The following is an 18,826-nucleotide window of genomic DNA, read 5'->3' on the forward strand; positions in this document are numbered from 1 at the left end:
TTGATATCTTTTCCCCCGTAGGAAAGTTTCAATTGGAGTAACAGTAAATCAGATAGAGACAATTAATTGGTTATCAGATGATAAATTTTACAGGAGAAAAAAAGAACGTAGAGCATACTAATACCATTGGTGGAAAATTGAAGATGACAACCTGGAATTTGTTAACTGAAAACTTGAACAAATCAAATAAGAACTTAATTTACTCCCCGAGGTGAGGGATATAATAAAGGAGAACACTTGCCAATTGGCAAATGTTATTTTCCTAACAAATGGGATATGCGTACATTTTTTCTTTGGCAAAACTATGCTTCTCTCTCGTGCGTGTGAAGAGTGTATGTACAGTTAGCTTATTTAGCCTTGTGAATTATTATCAGCAAATTTGCGGAAACGAACAGACTCGTCATTAAGACGAGAAAGACGTCGTTCGGGTTGAGACAACCTTTTACTGGATCCAACTGTACCCATATTTAAAGCACCTTTGTCCTGTAATCAACAAAATGAATTGCACATAAGGAAAAGGGTTCCTTTACCAAAAATAGAAAGTTATGTAGACATGCCTTAGTCTTTGATGACTGTGGAGGAGGATGGGTATTTCGTGTCCCAACTAGAGTTTTTACCGCGTCATCCAATTCTGCAACCTTCCTCAAGAGATTGGTCTTGTCCATCTACCAGAAACCGTTACAATAAGATTTTTTTGAATTCTTTGGGAAACTCAAATCACAAATATGTCTTCTGATATACCTTCAACATTTCATTTTGTGCACAAAGCAACTGATCTCGTTCTTGTAGTTGCTGCAGTGCTATCTGAGTAGCAAGTATATCTGCCTCTTTGGTTTTCAGTTCCGATATGCAGCTGAGTCACAAATTATGTGTAGTGAGAAGAATGGAATTATGAAATGAAAGTTTTGAACCTTTTGCTGTTTTAAATCATCCAATCTAAATAGTTTAATTGCGAAAAAGAACTCCTTAATCATGAGCTATACCAAATTGAAAACACACGGAAAGCAGATTGCTAAGACATGGTTTCTGAGGTATACTAACCTCACTCTGTCTTCAACGAGATCATTTATCTGCTGTCTTAGATCGAGGTTCTCTCTTTCCTAATGAGAAAAGGATGGTGATTAAGACAAGCACGTGATAAAATATAGTATACACCTTGATTTTGACTCTACGTACCTTTGCTAAGAACTCTTCTCTATGATGCTGAGCCTCCTCCACTAATTTCACAATTTGGTTTTCGTCTATCAAATTCTATAACATACCAAAAGCAAAAACGCGAGCCAATAAGAAATCACAACCATCAACTCCCCACAATTATAAATGAATCTGAAACTTACTGCATAGTCGGTAATGTCCAACTTTACACCAAGAAGGTCCCGAATGACATCATGAGTCATGTTTTCAGTAGCGGCCAGCCTTGTTTGTAGCACGAACACCTGATCCACTATAAAATTTAGACCAATATGCATTGAGTGATTATTGTGCTAAATTTTCTTACTGCTGTTACAAAATCTATATGAAGTAGTTTCGTTATTCCTATACCTTAAATTATATACCTGGCCTGCAGCTTAATTATTGGCTAACTCTAACAAAAATTGTTTTTAGAAAAAGAAAAATAAAACCTTAGTCCGTGAGCCAGATAGTAAACATTGTTCCATCACTAAGTCATGTAAAAATTAAGGCGTCGAAGAAAAGAAATCCAATAAAAAACAAAAGGTGATATTGGTTTAGGTTGAGATGAGTTATGAATGACAATTAAACAACATTCTAATATAGATTCTTGAGACCAGCATTTTAATTTTTTTATTTTTTCTTTTCATGTATTGTCCACAACCTTTATATCTATAATATGAAAATGATTTAAATATGTACTCTCCAATCGTCTAAAATGGTAAAGACCTCATTTTGCCTTCTAGTTGCAAGTGTCTCTAGTTCTTCCACACGTAACCTAGCCACTGATAGTTCTTGATCTCTCTCCTGATTCATCTGCTGAACAAGATTTGAAATGCATCTGAATGGTGAGCTCGAACCTCTTGTCCTTAATGAGATTTTCTCATTTTTCTCTGGTGCTGGTACCACTGACGTTGAATTTGATGTTTCTGTTTTCACTTCAAGGAACATGGACTCCAGGCACTTGTACTAACCAAGACGGATAAAAGAAGCAAAAGAGTATGATAATGTAAGAATAAAAGATGATACAAAGTTTCTGGTATTCAAATAAGAATATTGTTACTAAACTTGCTTTCAACTCAATGTGACCCACAAAATTAGCTGATAAAACATAAACTTATATTTTTGTACCTTTTGTTGGTACTGTGATGCTTGGGCTTCAGCATGCAACACAATTTCGGATATATACTCTTTGCACCTTTTAATCTTCCAGAAAATATACAAAATGTCAGAGTTCTGGGAGTCTGGTAATGAAATTTAAATGTGTTGTAATTATCTTGGGAGTCTGGTAAAAATACCTCTTTATCTTGTTCTGCATTTTCCTTTTCAAGAAACCTTATCCGACTTAGTGCTTCATGAAGTTCCAGTACTTCATTATGTTGCCTGCATCAGGGTTTTGAAAAGATGAACAAGGAAGAAATCAAATCAGAAAAGGAAAATAATCTGGACCAACTTTTCATGTAAAAATTATTTTACACTATAATCTTGTATATCCACTTCATCGACTAATCAGGTTGTTATGAGAGTGAAAAAGATCTACACCTACAGTTGATCAACAATAAACTATAATACATATCAAGGAAGGAATAGCAGCTCTAACCTAGATATCTGCTCATCAGTTTGAACGCTTGTGCTTTCTGAATCAACATTCTTGGGAAATTTGTCAACTAACAATAATCTCTCTTTCAAAGCTTGGAGTTCCATTCTTAGTGAATCACTGATTGAACGATGTCTTCCCACCTCCTCATCCATTTCATGTACCTATGACAATTCCATTCAAGTCATAAAGAAGTTAATATGTAAAAGACCAGTTCAGTTATCCTATTGAGCATTAATAATATTACTGAAAAAAGTAGTGGTATTAAACAATAATAAAATTACTAAGCTTCATCACTTTGAATTACCTCCCAAAAATCTTTTCCGTAATCCTTATACAAGGGAATCATACATGAAACTAACCTTTTTCTCCAAAACATTTATGGTAGACTCAAGCTCCTCAACAGAATGTTCCAGAATCTTGACTTCCTCGTCCTTTTGCTCAGCAAACAGCTTACTAGACTCTGACTCCTACAAATGATATTTCAGCTCCGCTAAAGGTGGTTTCACCAATAAGAATTATTTGAAAGTAAAAGAATAATCAGCACATACATACCTGATGTGCTTCCATGGCAATAGCTTCCTTTTCATCGGCCAAGGAATAAGCCATCTCAAGCTTACCAGTCAAGACACAAACTTCTTCATGGAGTTGGTCTCTCTCTATTATTACCTGGTTTAGTTCATCCTCAATGCTTTCAAACAAGGAAAGTGATTGGCTTTCCAGTGAAGCTGTCAAATTAGTAATCTCTTTTTCCAAACCTCTAATCACCTCTCTATGTTCATCCAATTTACCTTCAGCTTCAGTTTTATAGGCATATAAATCTTTCAGAAGCTCCCTTAACTCCACATTTTGATTAGAAAGTTTCTCAATCGATTCTTTAGCAAGTTTAAGCTCATATTGTGACGTAGTTAAGGCTTTCTCGGTATTAACTAGAGAACCTTCAAGTTTTCTGTTCTGAACCAGTATATCATCAAGCTGACTTGCTTTAGTCTCCAGCTCATACCGAACTTGGCTAAGAGAACATATTAACTTCTCAGTCTGATCCTTAATGTCCTTGCTGTTAGAAGCTGATTCTTGCAATAGCCTAAAGTCAAATAGTAAGCCCTCTAATAACACTTGCTTCCTCTCTAACTCCTTTCTAAGAGCCATATTTTCATATAATATGACATTGGGCAAATCTGGCTGCTCAGGCACCTTCTGGATTAAAACACATTCGTCTGTTTTCACCGCACCTGCATTGCCCGTACTAATTACAGGGTCTGCAACACTAGAGGAATTTTTTACCAAATAATGCAATTCCCCTTGTCTGGCTGATTGCAAATCAAGGTTCATAGTGGCATAGGCAAATTTACTGACAAGCTCTGTTACACAGCAATTGTACAGAACAAAAGATAAAGATCCTCCACCCACCATCTGAGAGAAAATATCTTCTACCAAAGATCTCATATTTTTCATAAAGTCTAGCATCTCCTGCCCAGTCAAAAGAATATCAGAATACATTGTCAAAAACTTCTTCTCCACATCAGTTTGAATTTGCAATAAATGCTCTTCTAGCATAGAAACCGAATTTGCCATCTCTATCAAACTGAAATGGATGTTGTCCTTTAGCAATTGATTCTCTTCTTCTTTGTGACAAACTGAAGATTTGAGTTTTTGAATCTCTTCTTCCAAGCTTGCTCTCTCAAGCATCAAGATTTCACCAGAGTGCTTCCACATAGCAGTCAACTGTTTAGAATCTTCATATGCTTTTGTCAATGCATGCAGTGTAAGATCAGCTTCCTTCACTGTTGCATGAGCTTCCATAAATTTGGTTAAGAAACGATCATCAGGCCTTGTCTCCCCATAACCGAATATCTGTGCAGAGATAGAGAATTAAGAGAATGTAAGAAACAGCCCTATATTCTTGTACTTTGACAAACAAGCAGTAAACTTAATAATTGGTCACTTATTTCTTATTTAGGCAACTAAATGGAAAGCTACATACCTCTCTGTCATTCCCACTCTCTGCTTCGTCTTTCTGCAAGCTCAACTGGAAAAATAGATCCTCCCTGTTCAGTTCTGTCATTCACCACGACATGATTTAGTCTTCTATTTGCTTTTCATATGACTAAATACGAATAGATGTGACATTTAAAAAACTGTATTTATATGAAAGGAAAAATGGAAGTAGTGAAATGATACCTTTTGAGTAAGAACAGAATCCATCATCCAATTCTCGAAGGAATGCAGACAACGAAAGATACAGTCTTTGAAAACCATCATATGAGGCATTTAATTCTTTACCCAGCCAAGACACTACTACTTCGTTGAGAACTGGTCTTTCAGTGAGCTTTCCTGGATTTGATGATTTGCAATCATCAGACTGAATTACAGCGGATATTTCAGATTTTAGGTCTATCGTTTGTTCAGAAGCAAAGTTTTCAATTTCACTTGACAAATCAGAGAGTGACGAACTATCAGTGCTCAATTCATCAGCATTTACAAGATCTTCATCCACATCAACTAATTGTAAGCTAGAAACATGTGCTTCTGTGCTAATAAGACTCCCGATGCCATTCAATCTTCTATTCACTTCAAGAAGTTGCTCTTTTATCTGATGCAGTTTGTCATGTTGGTTCACAAACTCCTGACATTTGTTTGCATTTGATATTGAGTAGTCTACTGTATAACCCTCAAAACTCGTGTGATACATCCTCATATCCCTTATTTCTTTCCTGATGTCCCGAGTTTCCTTGACAATGTCCTGAATCAAGTCCCTGTAAGCAGAAGTAAGCCCTGTAACACCAGTTTGGAAAGCTTCTGTCTGTATTTCTGTATCAATAAAAGACGCTTTAATTGCGTTCTCCATCTCAATTACCTCAAGTTTAGTTAACTCAACCTGAGACTTAAGATCATTTAGTATCAAATTATTCAGGACATCTTGATTCTCAGAAATAGTACAATTTCCAAGTTTGCCTTGCACATCAAGTTCAGGAATGGAAACGTCTTGAACAGCACCATTCATGTGAGCTATCTTATAATTATCAGAGAGCCATTTTGCTACAAGGAACGCAGCATCAGCTTGTTTAGTTGCTTTACAAAGTTGATTGCTTTTATGATTTATTTCATTTTCTAGCATCCTTATCATATTGGTCTTCTCATTTAACAACACTTGTAACTCAATTGCCTCCTCAATGTCTTCCTTCTTGTCTATCTGTTGAAATGCATTTAAGGTTACAGTTGCTTCCCTTAAGGAACTTAATTTCACCTCCATGTCCAATACCATCTTCTGTGCATCCTCCAAGCTATGTTGTAGCAGGAGAATTGTTTCCTCCTTCTCAATATACTTTTTGACAGCCATGTCAACATGCTCACAAATCCAAGAATTGACCTGGGGAAATGAACAAGAAATGCTTTTTACCTGACCATAGGCCTCTTTGAGAGATCTTGAGCCTTCCAGAAGGAAGGTTGTTAGTTCCAATATTGCTTTTTCCCAGTCTAAACTCTGTGACTTAATTTCCTTTTCTTTTTCAGCAATAATATCTCTTAGCTCTGTATTTTCGTGAGCAGTGGTGCATAACCTCTCTTCAAACTCTGACTGAAGATGGGAAAGCTCTTCCTGTAACTGAAGAATTGTATTGGTTGTCTCCATCTCAACCTCTCGACAGATTCTTTCGGTCTCCTGTTTCTGAGATAATTGTATTATCCATTCCTCTTGATATTGGTCATTAAGTAACCGTACTTCTTCAAGATCCTTGGCCATTTTTTCTAACTTTGCCTTTAACTCTTTGTTGCTGTTAAATTCATTATCTTTAGCAAGCATTACTGAGGCTCCCAATGTTTTTGTTTCAATTTTATTTGCTAAAGCATCGTCATTAACTTCCCGTGTAGAGGACAGAACTTCATCTCCAGAATCACTTCTCACAGATATTGTCCCAGCCTGTAAAATTTAACTTAATCTGATGAACTTCATCATAAAACACACATGAAACTCGGTTCCCTACAAAGATGAGCTTATGTGAAACTATTAACCATTAAATATTTCTCAAATACAGATTAGAATGTCCCTCGCCACAGGAATTTCCATTAATGAATAACAGTTTACTTAAGAAATAAGAATATTTGCTCAACATGAGGAAAATTGCTTTGGAGATGATTATATCTTCTTATATTTACATACACTACTGAGAAATTTTATTTTCTTTGCTGCTTAAATTTATTTCAAGTGATGACATTGCTAAAGATTTTGGTCATATTGACTATCTACCTATGCAGTAGACAATACCAGATCAAAACTACGACAACATGCAACCAAATGCATTGATGTTAAAATCACCATCATAAGTAAAACAGACTAAAAAACAAAAGTTAAAAATGTGTTGCATGTTATTCTTTCCTCACCAATGAACATTTATCTGTCTTTAGAATTTCATTGGGATGGTCAAAAGTGTTCAGAACCTGCAAGAATGGAAAGAGTTAAACATGATAAAGCAGAGGTTCAGCAATGTCTTCACATGCGTTTCCAGTATTAAAACAGAGGCTCGTATAGACTTAACTTGATTGTAATTCAAATATTTTCCCAGCTCTGATTGTAATTTACCCACTTCTCTGCAAAGAAGAAAGAAATTTGTTAGTAGTCTACTAGCAAATAGTTTTTAGGATTTTAATGCAATAATAGTATCCCCACTACAGACTATTTGCAATAATGATATGGAGAGAAAATGAAGAAACAAAATCATTTTTTCAAAAGTATAGACAACAAGTCTCATGTTCTCCACAATATATGCACTATTCACTTGTTCTAACTCGCCAAAAGTCAAGCAATAAAAACTTGTAAACTAAATACAGCTTCAATAAATTAGCATTGAAGCTACACCTTAGCACTTATCAAGGAATTCGTTTATTAGAATACACATATAGGATAGAATACAAAGTATCTCATTAACAACAACAATGATAATGATGACGATATTTAAGGCAACTGTCTACCTAAGCAATTTAGAATTCATATTCTGGCACTCTTCTAGCTCTTGTGCAGTATCAATATCCTGAAATATCAAAGAGAACACCAAGTGAAAACAGAAAATCTCAGATAAATGGCATAAGTAATAAAAGAAGTGGACCTGATTTACATTTTTCATGGAGAATGTAAATTTTCCTTGGAGATTCACAAGGAGCTGAACATTAAAGAAAAATACCAAACATCAGAAATCCAACCCAGACGAAAGTTGATATTTATCTTTCTAGAGAGGGAGTGACAAATTATGGGATCTAACCAACCTGATCACGCAATTCAGATAACTCAGTCAGCAATCTTTCCCGTTCTCCATGCTCATAGGTGTTTTGAGATCTGGTAGTAAGAACTGATGTAAAATGAATCATTGGTATCCAGTAAAAGATTAAGACTAAAGAATATTAACTGTCCACTCAGCTTACAGTTGAGGATGTTGCAAAAGTCTATCATTCTCCAAAGCAAGTGTTGATAATTCGGAATTTTTATCTATTTTCACTTTAAGCAACTGAATCTCCTCCTGCAAAGCCCTGTTTTCCTCCATGAGATACTTCTCAGCTGTCAATTTCCCATCTACCAATAACTCAAGTTGTTTGATTTTCTCCTTGTAATGCCTCAGCATACTTGAAGTATGTTCAATATCCTCTTCCCTTTGTCGAACCTGCCAAAAGATGATATTACTTTAAGTTCATGATGTTATAAATATTTGGGCCTATTCACATAATTCCGTGAAATTTTTTCTGGAATAGACTTTTGGTCTGGTAAAATTATAGTCAGGTTAAAACATGGATATCTTTCGGAGAGTTAATTTTTTAGTCAAAACATACTTACCAAACAATTTTTGTGGTCTATTTCAGCCTTTAAATTCTGGATTGTAGTTTCTGCCATTTTTTCTCTCCTCAGGGCACTAACCAAAGCAGCTTTCATGCATTTGATCTTCCAGATATAACAGCTCTAACTTTCAGTGAATCTTGTAATAATTATTATGCAATAACCCTTGACAATCTAACAACCCATAATACAAAACCCTCACCATAACTGTCATAAACTGACCTCTTTGCTTGGAATGAGTAGGTTGTGATCTGCTGTTGCTCTTTCTCCCAAAGAGTCATATCCTTCTGACACTTCACTCAATCTAAACTTCTCAGAATTTGGCTCTAAATTTGACGAGGTAGGAAAATATTTATCGTTCATCAGAAAGGACAGTTGACCCTGTTCAAGTTTAGTACATGTCTCAGTTAAGTCAGCCCTAAGATGCAGTATGGTTTTGTAGAAAACCTCCCCACAATTTCAAACTTCATCAAATACCTTCAATTGTTGAATCTGCCACTGCAGTGCACTTACATCACCAGAAGCGTCTTCATTCACTTTTGCCTTTTATTAGTGTAAGTGAAAGAAAATCAATTAATTCATATATTATCTCAACAAACAAATATTACATACCATACGTTATGGTGTGTAATTCAAACACAAACCCCAAAATTAAAAAAAAAAAAACAAATGCAGGCAGTTAAATAGGTGAGTACATTATTTTGAATAAGCTTGGCTCGCTGCGCAAACTTCAGAGTGCTTAGTGTTTCATTAGCACAGCTGCAAGGGAAGAAAAATCGACATCAATGATATAAGAAAACAAAGAAACATCAAGGAGCACTCGTTGTTCACTATTTAACTTTAAGCAACAAAGTTAACACAGACCAAATTGATGGACTGACATTCGCAATGACCATTGTCTTTGAATTTCCACCTAAAGAATCCTGAATACAAAGTTTTGGAGAGTACAACCATATTACTACAGAAAATTATGTACTAGATTGTATGTAATATTACTGAAAAAACAATCTCAATTTGTAGAACTTTGTGTATCTAACCTGAAGAAGAAACGTAAGTCTTGAATCTCTGTACGGAACATGCCTAGGCTTCCCATGGGCTAAGTCCACCAAAGTCATTATGACCAATCTAACAAAGCACTTAAGGTCAGCCATTTGAACACGAATTGTTGTGATAGACTTTATTAAGATTCAACTGAAATATATCAACAGCAAATAAATTGATAAACAAGTTCGTGATAGTGAGTTACCCAAGTGTTGACAAAGATTTGTTTATATTTGCTGCTTCTTTCAAACGTTCACTATCTGCTCCAGAGCTTTTCTGCCTAGATGAAAGTGCAAGTCAAGCCTGGTTTTGAAAAATAAATTGCAACGGTTTATAAAGATTCTGATGAAAAATATTCTATTACCTTTCAGAACCAGCCAAATCTACTAAATTTAGCCTAGCAAACCTAAAGTGAGTCATAGAATCTTTCTCCCATTGGCTTTCAATAATACAAGTGAAAACGCTGTGAGACCGACTGCTTTCACAGTTCATATGAGTAGCAGCCACCTTCCTATTTGCAGTGCCCTGTGTAAGTATTTAGGTGAGGAAGATAAGATTAGACATGATCAAGCACAGCACAAAACATTAAGGTAAATTTAATGGTGAACATATTTGAGTACAAAACCCAACCTGTAACAAAAGCCTGAGAACATCATAAACTGTTTCCACGCTATGTTCAGTAAGGTTTTCAACGTATACCCCCTTCTTCAAATCTTCTCTGAGCTACAGGGAGAGTATTGAGTTTTAAACTCTGTTATGCAAAGCATTAATAGTAACAAGTAAACAACAATTTTAAATCAGGTTAGATATTATAAATTGTGGATTACTTGCAGATTGGTTGATGAAGGCATAAGAAGATCAGTTATTTGCTCGTTGTATATCTCCAAAAAGGAACACTTGCAACTATATTTCAGCTTGTGACCCTTCCTACTCTCTTCTTCCTAAATCATAAATAATGCGTAAGAAAATTCAACATTTGAAACAATAGTATATTCAGGTAAAAACACAAACATTGTAATATCACACCGCTTTAATCCTCATAAACAAATAGTCAAAAACTCTTGGTGTGATCCCACTATCATCATTAAGGTATCCTTCTGTTTCCTTAATCTCGCCCATCATGGTATATGTTTTACCACTACCTGTCTGCAGACAATTAGCCACGCACAACTTCAGCAACAAGCAAAAAAATACATAACAGCTTGTAGCAAAGAACAAAACACTAAATCCCCACAAGTCACACTTACCTGACCATAAGCAAACATACAACTGTTGTAACCAGACAAACAATTCTCCACCATGGGAACTCCAGCAACTCTGAACAGGTTTTCCTACACCAGTTCACCGCAATAATGAATAACTAATGAGCTATGAAGAAACAATAATTTCATTTGATTCATGTGTCCACATCAGATACACGTGTATTGTCAAATATCGATACTCTTAGCTACTCTCTAACATGTGTCTAGGAAGTATCTAAGTCTTTATAAAAAATCTAATAAATCTACATGTGACATATTTAGAAAGTAGCATAATATAGAAACATATTGGCAATGACCATCGATTATCTTTTTATGGCTAATCTCAAAAAAGGATGCAAAAAAAGTATTCTTATTTGTGGCCAATACGAAGTGATTTACGATAGAATTGTGATTTTTATTTTCTTTTTCATATTGTCCGAGAGGTATAGTCTTTATTTGGATTTACAGAATTCGCAACATATTTACTGTGTATATACACACAACACGACACACTTAGCGAATTTCCATACATTCTAGAATAAATATGTATCTTCTTATCGGAAATATAGATTGCTTTATAAGTAATTATACTAAGCAATATGAAATAAACCATTTCCAACTCAGCCCTCTTTCTTAAAAATCGTTCACTTTAAAATTTGAAACAACATGCAGTTCGTATACGTTATAGTGTATTTCTGACAAAGTGGAGGAGACTCACCTGGGATAAGGTCTCGCATCCTATATGATCAAAGGTGAATCTGGTTTCAGGATGACCGAGCCACACCAAAGTTTGCGCGCTTTCCTGCTTCAAACACCTACCATGCCCTTGCGAAACCTTCTCCACGTTACTCAACGGTCGAATCCTAATCAGCACCTGAAAACGCAACCTCAGTTACATAAACGACGTGAGAAAAAACAGTCCGGAATCCGTTCGAATGTAAAATTACCTGCACGTTATGATCCGTCCAAAACGACGGGTCGTCTTTGAGTTCAAAATGCGGAACGTTGACGCAGAATTCCGTCTCCTTGAGCAACGCGCACGCACTCGGTCTTCCTCCGCCGAGAGAAACCCTGGAAGCGTTTCTAGCCGGCGTGCTCTGCGCCGAATTAGGTTCCGACTGCGGCTTCCCGACTCTACCGGAGAGCCTGGGAGTCGCACTCCCAAATCGATGCTGGCGAGCAGGTTCGAGTTCCTGACACTGAGAAGGATCCGTTATGGAGTTCAACGGAGTTCGAGGAGGTGGAAAGTTTATAGGGTTCTGCCATCCTTCCAATTCGTTCTCGTTCGTTTCGCTTTGAGGGTTTCTTCGAAAGGATGTTCGAGCTTCCTTCCACATTTTTAGCTGATTCTGATTCTGATTTGCTCAAGAGCAAGCTCCTTTGTTTACTGCTGCTGCGGGATGGAATAGGAGGACCCGCCTCATTTCAAATTCAACTTTCCAAAATTGTAGCCGTGCCCTTCAACCGCTTCTTTTTGCTAACGTCACCCACAAACACCTTTTAAATTTCAAACCGAAGCTCGTTGGCTTGGTCCACTTAACGCTGTGATTTGTCGAAGCTGGATCCTGACTCTACTTCCCTCCTACTAACGTTAAAGAGGTGGCAAAGGTTAAGTAATTGTAATTCGTTGATGCTGAAAATAGTTATAATTAGTGGTTTAAAAAATATTACACAACTTTTTTATTCCTTTTGAAGTACTCCGATGTTTAAACTTTTATTTAATCAAGAGTTGTTCTTTACAAAGAGTGTGCTCATTTTTATAAGGTTAATTATTTTAAATCTTTCTTGTATATTTAGCTTAATTTGGTTTTATATATTTTAAAACATTTAATTTGTTTATAAATGTAATAATATTGCGGTCACTTTATATCTAATCAGTGGTAAAATAGCTAGTAAACCAATGTCAGTTGTTTTAATTTATGCGTAATAAAATTTTCAAACAAATTCATGGTAAATTTTCAATCTCAATTTCAACATAGGACGCGAACACATTATTATGTTTCAAAATACATTTTATTAATTTTGGACATATCTATGGTATTGTATTTTTGTTAAACTTAGAAACTTAATTGTGTCTTTTATTAATAGATGATGGATAGAATTAAGTAAGAAAAATAAATTATACAACAAAAAAAGATAGTTAAGTATGTTTATAACGATTATTGTTTTCGTTTTCATATGACTTTAATCAAATGTAACTTAGACTGCAACACCCAATGTGTATTCCTTGCAAATAATAAGCAATTTCAATACTACGTGCTTGGTTGATTGAGTTGAGCGTACATATTAACCAATCATTAACCCAATTTTTAAAGAAAAATAAATACAAGTTAAAGAATTAATAATATATGTTGACCTAGGATTTGTTTGACATGAATTCAAAATCCTAAGATTTTTGCTTAGTCAGGTCTTCAGTTCCAATATCAGCTTTTTAAGAGTTGTGTATCCTAGAAAAGGGGTTCTAAAGTGGAAATGCACTAATTAGTAATTACCCGTTAAAAGTAAAATTAAACTCTTTTGATGTAGATTTGAAAATTAATATTTATATGCGTAATGGCGGGATTTACATTTGAGTTTTATGTTATTACGTGTCATTATTGTTTTCACCATATATAAAAGAAGTGGCCTACAAATTTCGAAAGAAATTATATAGTAATGAGTGTCAATTTGAACTTATATTCGTGCTTTTTCTAAGGTATATATGCATGGATTACTTTGCCATAAACATCTATTTAACGTTACAATTTCAAATAAAAAACGTAGAATCATGTGCAATTGTCCTACAAATTTAAACCGAGGTAATAAGAACGAAACTGATTAGAACAAAATAATAGAAACGAAGTTATTATGTATTATAAAAACAGATGGTAAACATTTTATATCACAGTTCATAAAAAAAAAAGTTAAACTTTAAGGTGTAAATTTCTTTTGTTAAAATTAGAACAATTATGAATTGCTTGGTTGTGTTTCATTGATTTTGTTTATTGTTTATTTGTTTTTTATGTGTATTAAAAAAATACTTTAAATATTTTAATGTATTTCTGAAATAAAATTATAACTACTTATTTAAAATGTTAGTTTGTAGAATAGTTCGTTACATGAATATGTAACCAATAATATATAATTACAATAAACATTGATCTATCTATCGCTCATCCAATCTCTATCCGTATGTATGTTCATTTCATTGTTAACATTATTAATTACAAGAAGTGTCTCAGATAGAACTTTTGCTGACTATAATTCTTTGTTGCTCAATTTAAACAATTTTTTATGATGCAAATTGCAAATATTTTCATAAAACAATTTTAGCAAAAATTACCCATCCTTTTGTATAACTTTTCTAATAAAAATTGTGAATTTTTTATTACTCGTCTAAGATACTTATTGAATTATGGTTATTACTTTTAAATCAATTTCTTCTTCTTTTTTTATAATAGTAGCCTTTTACTCTCTTTTCATATTATTTTATATAGGACTTATGCTTGTTTAATAATCAACTTATGCTTGAATTATTATTGTCGACATTAATCTCTCTCTCTCCCTCCCTCCCTCCCTCTCTCTCTCTCTATATATATTATCGAATTCAAAACTAACAATTAAATATTTTGTTCCAACACAGCTTATTTAACAAACAATCAATAACTTACAACAAATTTTATTCATTCAAATGGCATAAATCTAATCTCAAACATTAAATTTAAACAACACACGACTTTCTACAAAACTCAAAGACACTATGAGCACATCAACACCTTCACATTCTAATAATCTACCACATGGTCCTATTGAAAACCATAAATAATGTACTTATCTCCCAAAGAATTTCCAAAAATCCAAATAATAAAATCATTCTAAAATATAGATTAGATATTTGATACGAGATATGGAAACATGACAAATTTTGAATTATGTTAAATTGAAATAATATTTTTTTTCAAGTAAGACAAAATCATAAAAATAAAAATAAAAAACAAAAAATATTTACAATAAATAATAACCAATTATGTTTTTTTTTTAAGTTAAAAACAATCCTTGATTCACAAGTATTGCAAATTACAATCTAAGACGAAGAAATCAAGATAAAAAGAGAAAATAAATTATTTCATTTAGAGGTGGAGAGATTACGAGTCTCTCACGTACAAGCTTGGAGTACTCAATGATAAAATGTTCATGTTTACTCATTCCAAATTTCATGTTTTAAAAAAGAAAAATCTAAATAATACTCTCTATCACTATGTTCGTTCAAAGAAAACTTTCTCTTCAAAATTTATATGCAAAAGTAACTCTTTCGGATATGGAGTTGAGTCTCTTACTCAAAGCACTTCAAAATGTTTTATGGACGAGTATCTGTCAAAAGTACTTCGATGCTTAAGTCAATAATATAACTGAACTACAAGGGATGCATGTATTTTGCATAATATTCCTAAAGTCATATATGCTATCTTTATTTATATTAGTTGCGATGAGCCTTTATCTTTCGCTAGTCTAATGACCGCTCAACAACACCTTAATCTACATTAAGGACTTAATGAGTTATTGTCACTGATAATCTGACCATACTGTTAGGTCATATTGGGCACGACCTAGGCTTGGATGGATGACCGAAGAGGACAATTTAGGTGGACGACTTGGGAGGACGGCCTAGATGGACAGCCTGGACAGACGGTCTGAGAAGACGACCTGAAGAACGATCTGGAAAGATAACCTAAGAGGACGAGAACAACCTGGATGGTCGGTGTTGGTCCTTGACTAAATCGTAAGGTACATTAATTAAATATTATTTTTTTATCTCCATTATAAGTCATATTTGTTGGGTCACTTCAAAACATTATTTGGTAATAAGAAATAAAAAACGTTATTCTTTACTAACAACACATTCTTTCAAAACTCTGTGAAAAGTCTATCATTATGTTTTTTATATTCAGAGGGTGTTCAATCTCAACCAAGCATGACAAGAAACCAGGTATGACGTTGTGCAGTGTGAATAGCTTTGTTCAACTCACTCTTACGAGTGCAATAATACTTCACCACAAAGTCATTTTGAGCTCATTTACAATTGCAATTATACAGGATACAAAATTTCCCAAGCATTTTCCCTAATAAAAAACATATATCTCTCATAATTGACCAACACTTAACATATTTTTTTCCATTCCCATTCCTAGATACTATGTTCCCTCACTAAGTATCCGTTTTGCTCACCGTGAACAACAAAATGAAGATAACGCAGTGCATATCTTCTGTTTTGGTAAGCCATTTCGCAGAATTGAGAATAATAATAACCACACTTTATGAATGTAAACACAATTACACAAACTCTCTCTGCCCTCTAACAAAAGAGTGGAAAACAATTAGAATTAAAGTCTCAAACAAGTCTCACCCTCGCCTGAAAATAAGCCATAACTAGCAAAACTAGTAGGCAGTGTCTCCAAAGAACAACAGTGCTCTGTCCTTTCGATATCATGTTTCCAGGGGCTAAGATGCAAAACAAAAAACATAGACATCATAGTCAGTATAAAATTAGTTTTTTTTTTTTATAATTATTTTTCAAATAAAGTAGTTTATATATGTCTGAATAGTTTTATTTAAAAGATTAAATAAAAACCAGTATAAAGTGTGCAAACTTCCAAAGTTTCTTACCGCATTGCCTTGTTGAATTAGCAAAACTTGAGCAAAGACATAGCAAGCCTTCTGTATCAGTATCAAAGCCACATGTCCCACCAGATTTTTTGCAACTTTCACATCCAGTGTCTGGCACACTGAAAGAAAGCTTGATCCCGTAAACCCAGTCCAAAGGGCCAACACCCTTCAAATTTTCGGTGTTAATCACACTTGTATAATGTGTGCAGTCTAATATGTTCATGCTCATGAACTTTACAGTGCCATAAGTGGTGAAACAGCACGGTGGGGAACTGTTGGTCAACAAATGGAAGACCCTGAAGGCATTGCACGCGCCATAAAGCTCGTCACACGTATGGCCAGCGAAGTTGAAGCAGAGATACTTGTAATGGTTTAGAACAGGAGAGTCTATGGAGCAGTTTAGCAGCACGAAAACCGTGTCCTGTGATGGAGGGATTATGGCGGATTGAATATCGGTCATTTGGAAGTCGTGGTGAGGTTGGAGAATGGAGCAGGTGGACATTGCAGGATCGTAGACTACCATGGAGTTTTTTTCATAGTCAATGGACTGGACTTTGTAAGAGCCTGAAGGGGTTTGAAAGAACAAGTCAGTGCTGCAGTTTAGCATGTGTCTGAACTGGGGTGCACCGCACCCATCTTCTAGGCCAAAGGGGTAGTTTATGGGAATGCTGCCGCACGAGGTTTTGCAAGGGGAGGAGGAGAGTGTGAGAGTGGGAATGACTTGGAGTTGTAATGACAATGTTAGCAGGAACAGTTTGAAGAGGGTGAATGGTTCTGGTGAAATCTTCATCTGCATGTTAGAACTCAGAAGCTAGCAATGGTAGAACTGCTTGGATTGGATTGGAAGGAGAAAAAGTAGTGACTTTGGAACGCTTGTTTTTCTTACACAAAAAAGTGTACAAAAATGACCGTAATTTACTCGAGTAAGTTTGAATGGCTTTTCGAACGTTGGACACAGGCTGTGATGGGATCCACACCTTGAAAAAAATGAAGCACTTTTGCTAGTTTCCATCGGAATGCGTGGTTGTTCAATTATTATACTGGGCGTATGCACTCCGAAAGCTTGTGCCAATAATATAAAATGATATTTTCAGAATTTTCTTTTTATCCAAAGTTAAGAGGTAAATTTGTCAGTATCCGGTTTTAAAAATAAAAACATTAGTTTCTATGTTATGAAAAAAGTGGATAGCGAAGAGAGAAAAGAAAAAGTACGACGCATGGACTTAACGTTGTTAATGTCAACTTAACGGGTATAACCTTATTCATATACTTTTCATAACATAGTTTACTCAATGTTTTCATTTTTAAAACCGGATACTAAACAAAAATTCATCTATAAGGACAAAGTAAATATTTAAGTCTAATTTTTACATATCTATAGCTTATTATTATTATTATTATTGATTGAAAGTAATTTTGAATCAGTTACAAAATAAAACCTAAATAATATTAAAATATTATTAAAAAAATGTTGTGGCAGGAAGAGTCGTAGAGCTGCAAATTTATTAATTCGATGAAGAAAATTTGGCACCTACATATGTAATCGTCCTCGTCCTATAGGCTTACATTTTGAGATACAGAGGCTTTTGATTTTCAAACTGATGTTTTCTTTTCTATTTCTCATGCTTAAAAAGATACAGGTAATGGATGATTACTTTATATCGGTAAGTATTAATATATTCTCAATTTTAATATAATAAATTAATAACAAATAATATGAACACTTTTAATTTTAGTAGTTTATTTATATTTTACCAATTATTGGGACAATTAAGTATGTTTTATGTTTGACTATTAGCAATAAACAATAATTACGTATGGCTAATAAAGTTAATAAAATAATTATTACAAAATTTAAATTTATAAACTAATAAAGTAGGTTTAAAAATACTCGTTTCAAGATGGGATAATTGGATATTAAATTTAATTTTTCTTTTAATAAATACATGTAACCGTTGATAAAAAATATTTTATTATTTTAATTATTGGTAAAATTTAAATAAAATTAATAGAGTTAGTTTTTTTTATTAAAGTTGTTATTTTGTTATTACACTGCAGTAAAAAAAAAGATATATTACCATTGAAATATTTTCATGTATATAATTTATAAAAGATTTAAAGCTGAACATTTTCTTTTTAGAAAACTATATATTATTTATATTTTATTCCTCAAATATTTCAACATGGGGATGTAGCTCAAATGGTAGAGCGCTCGCTTTGCATGCGAGAGGCACGGGGTTCGATCCCCCGCATCTCCATCTATTAATTGAATTTTTCTCTCTGATTTTGAAAAGTAAATAACATTCTTTTTGT

The 18,826-nt window shown here is 34.1% G+C and overlaps 2 protein-coding genes and 1 non-coding gene across 3 annotated transcripts; 1 reads left to right on the forward strand and 2 right to left on the reverse strand.

Annotated features, from left to right (window-relative positions):
- Positions 1–173: 173 nt before the first annotated feature.
- On the reverse strand, positions 174–12,435 carry POK1 (phragmoplast orienting kinesin 1). Its single transcript, XM_047313798.2, has 34 exons — positions 11,818–12,435; positions 11,589–11,744; positions 10,877–10,960; positions 10,656–10,775; positions 10,457–10,570; positions 10,260–10,352; positions 9,994–10,154; positions 9,835–9,909; positions 9,626–9,713; positions 9,453–9,511; positions 9,284–9,347; positions 9,066–9,131; positions 8,811–8,969; positions 8,589–8,693; positions 8,183–8,418; positions 8,027–8,096; positions 7,879–7,923; positions 7,736–7,794; positions 7,303–7,354; positions 7,148–7,204; positions 4,949–6,686; positions 4,752–4,825; positions 3,323–4,621; positions 3,130–3,237; positions 2,771–2,931; positions 2,469–2,553; positions 2,302–2,376; positions 1,900–2,139; positions 1,338–1,436; positions 1,177–1,251; positions 1,042–1,100; positions 742–853; positions 558–665; positions 174–483 (listed from the first exon to the last, which is right to left on the reverse strand). The coding sequence occupies exons 1-34, from the start codon at positions 12,205–12,207 to the stop codon at positions 352–354; spliced, it is 6,618 nt and encodes a 2,205-aa protein (XP_047169754.1). The 5' UTR covers positions 12,208–12,435; the 3' UTR covers positions 174–351.
- Positions 12,436–15,896: 3,461 nt separating this feature from the next.
- LOC124838262 (wall-associated receptor kinase carboxy-terminal protein) lies at positions 15,897–17,471 on the reverse strand. The gene is made up of 2 exons (XM_047313824.2): positions 16,514–17,471; positions 15,897–16,348 (listed from the first exon to the last, which is right to left on the reverse strand). The coding sequence occupies exons 1-2, from the start codon at positions 17,307–17,309 to the stop codon at positions 16,239–16,241; spliced, it is 906 nt and encodes a 301-aa protein (XP_047169780.1). The 5' UTR covers positions 17,310–17,471; the 3' UTR covers positions 15,897–16,238.
- A 1,227-nt stretch (positions 17,472–18,698) lies between these two features.
- TRNAA-UGC (transfer RNA alanine (anticodon UGC)) lies at positions 18,699–18,771 on the forward strand. Its single transcript has one exon. It is a non-coding gene; the product is annotated as a tRNA-Ala (tRNA).
- Positions 18,772–18,826: the final 55 nt, after the last annotated feature.

Source organism: Vigna umbellata, chromosome 1, assembly GCF_029865625.1.
Source record: "Vigna umbellata cultivar VRB3 chromosome 1, Vumbellata_1.0, whole genome shotgun sequence".
NCBI lineage: Eukaryota > Viridiplantae > Streptophyta > Magnoliopsida > Fabales > Fabaceae > Vigna > Vigna umbellata.

Coding starts and splice junctions, on each gene's coding strand:
- POK1 (XM_047313798.2), bottom strand. CDS start 12,207: ATGTGGAAGGAAGCTCGAACATCCTTTCGAAGAAACCCTCAAAGCGAA. Junction 7,795..7,878: donor TTACATTCTCCATGAAAAAT/GTAAATCAGGTC, acceptor TTGATATTTCAG/GATATTGATACTGCACAAGA. Junction 2,932..3,129: donor TAAATGTTTTGGAGAAAAAG/GTTAGTTTCATG, acceptor GAATTGTCATAG/GTACATGAAATGGATGAGGA.
- LOC124838262 (XM_047313824.2), bottom strand. CDS start 17,309: ATGCAGATGAAGATTTCACCAGAACCATTCACCCTCTTCAAACTGTTC. Junction 16,349..16,513: donor TAATTCAACAAGGCAATGCG/GTAAGAAACTTT, acceptor TTTGCATCTTAG/CCCCTGGAAACATGATATCG.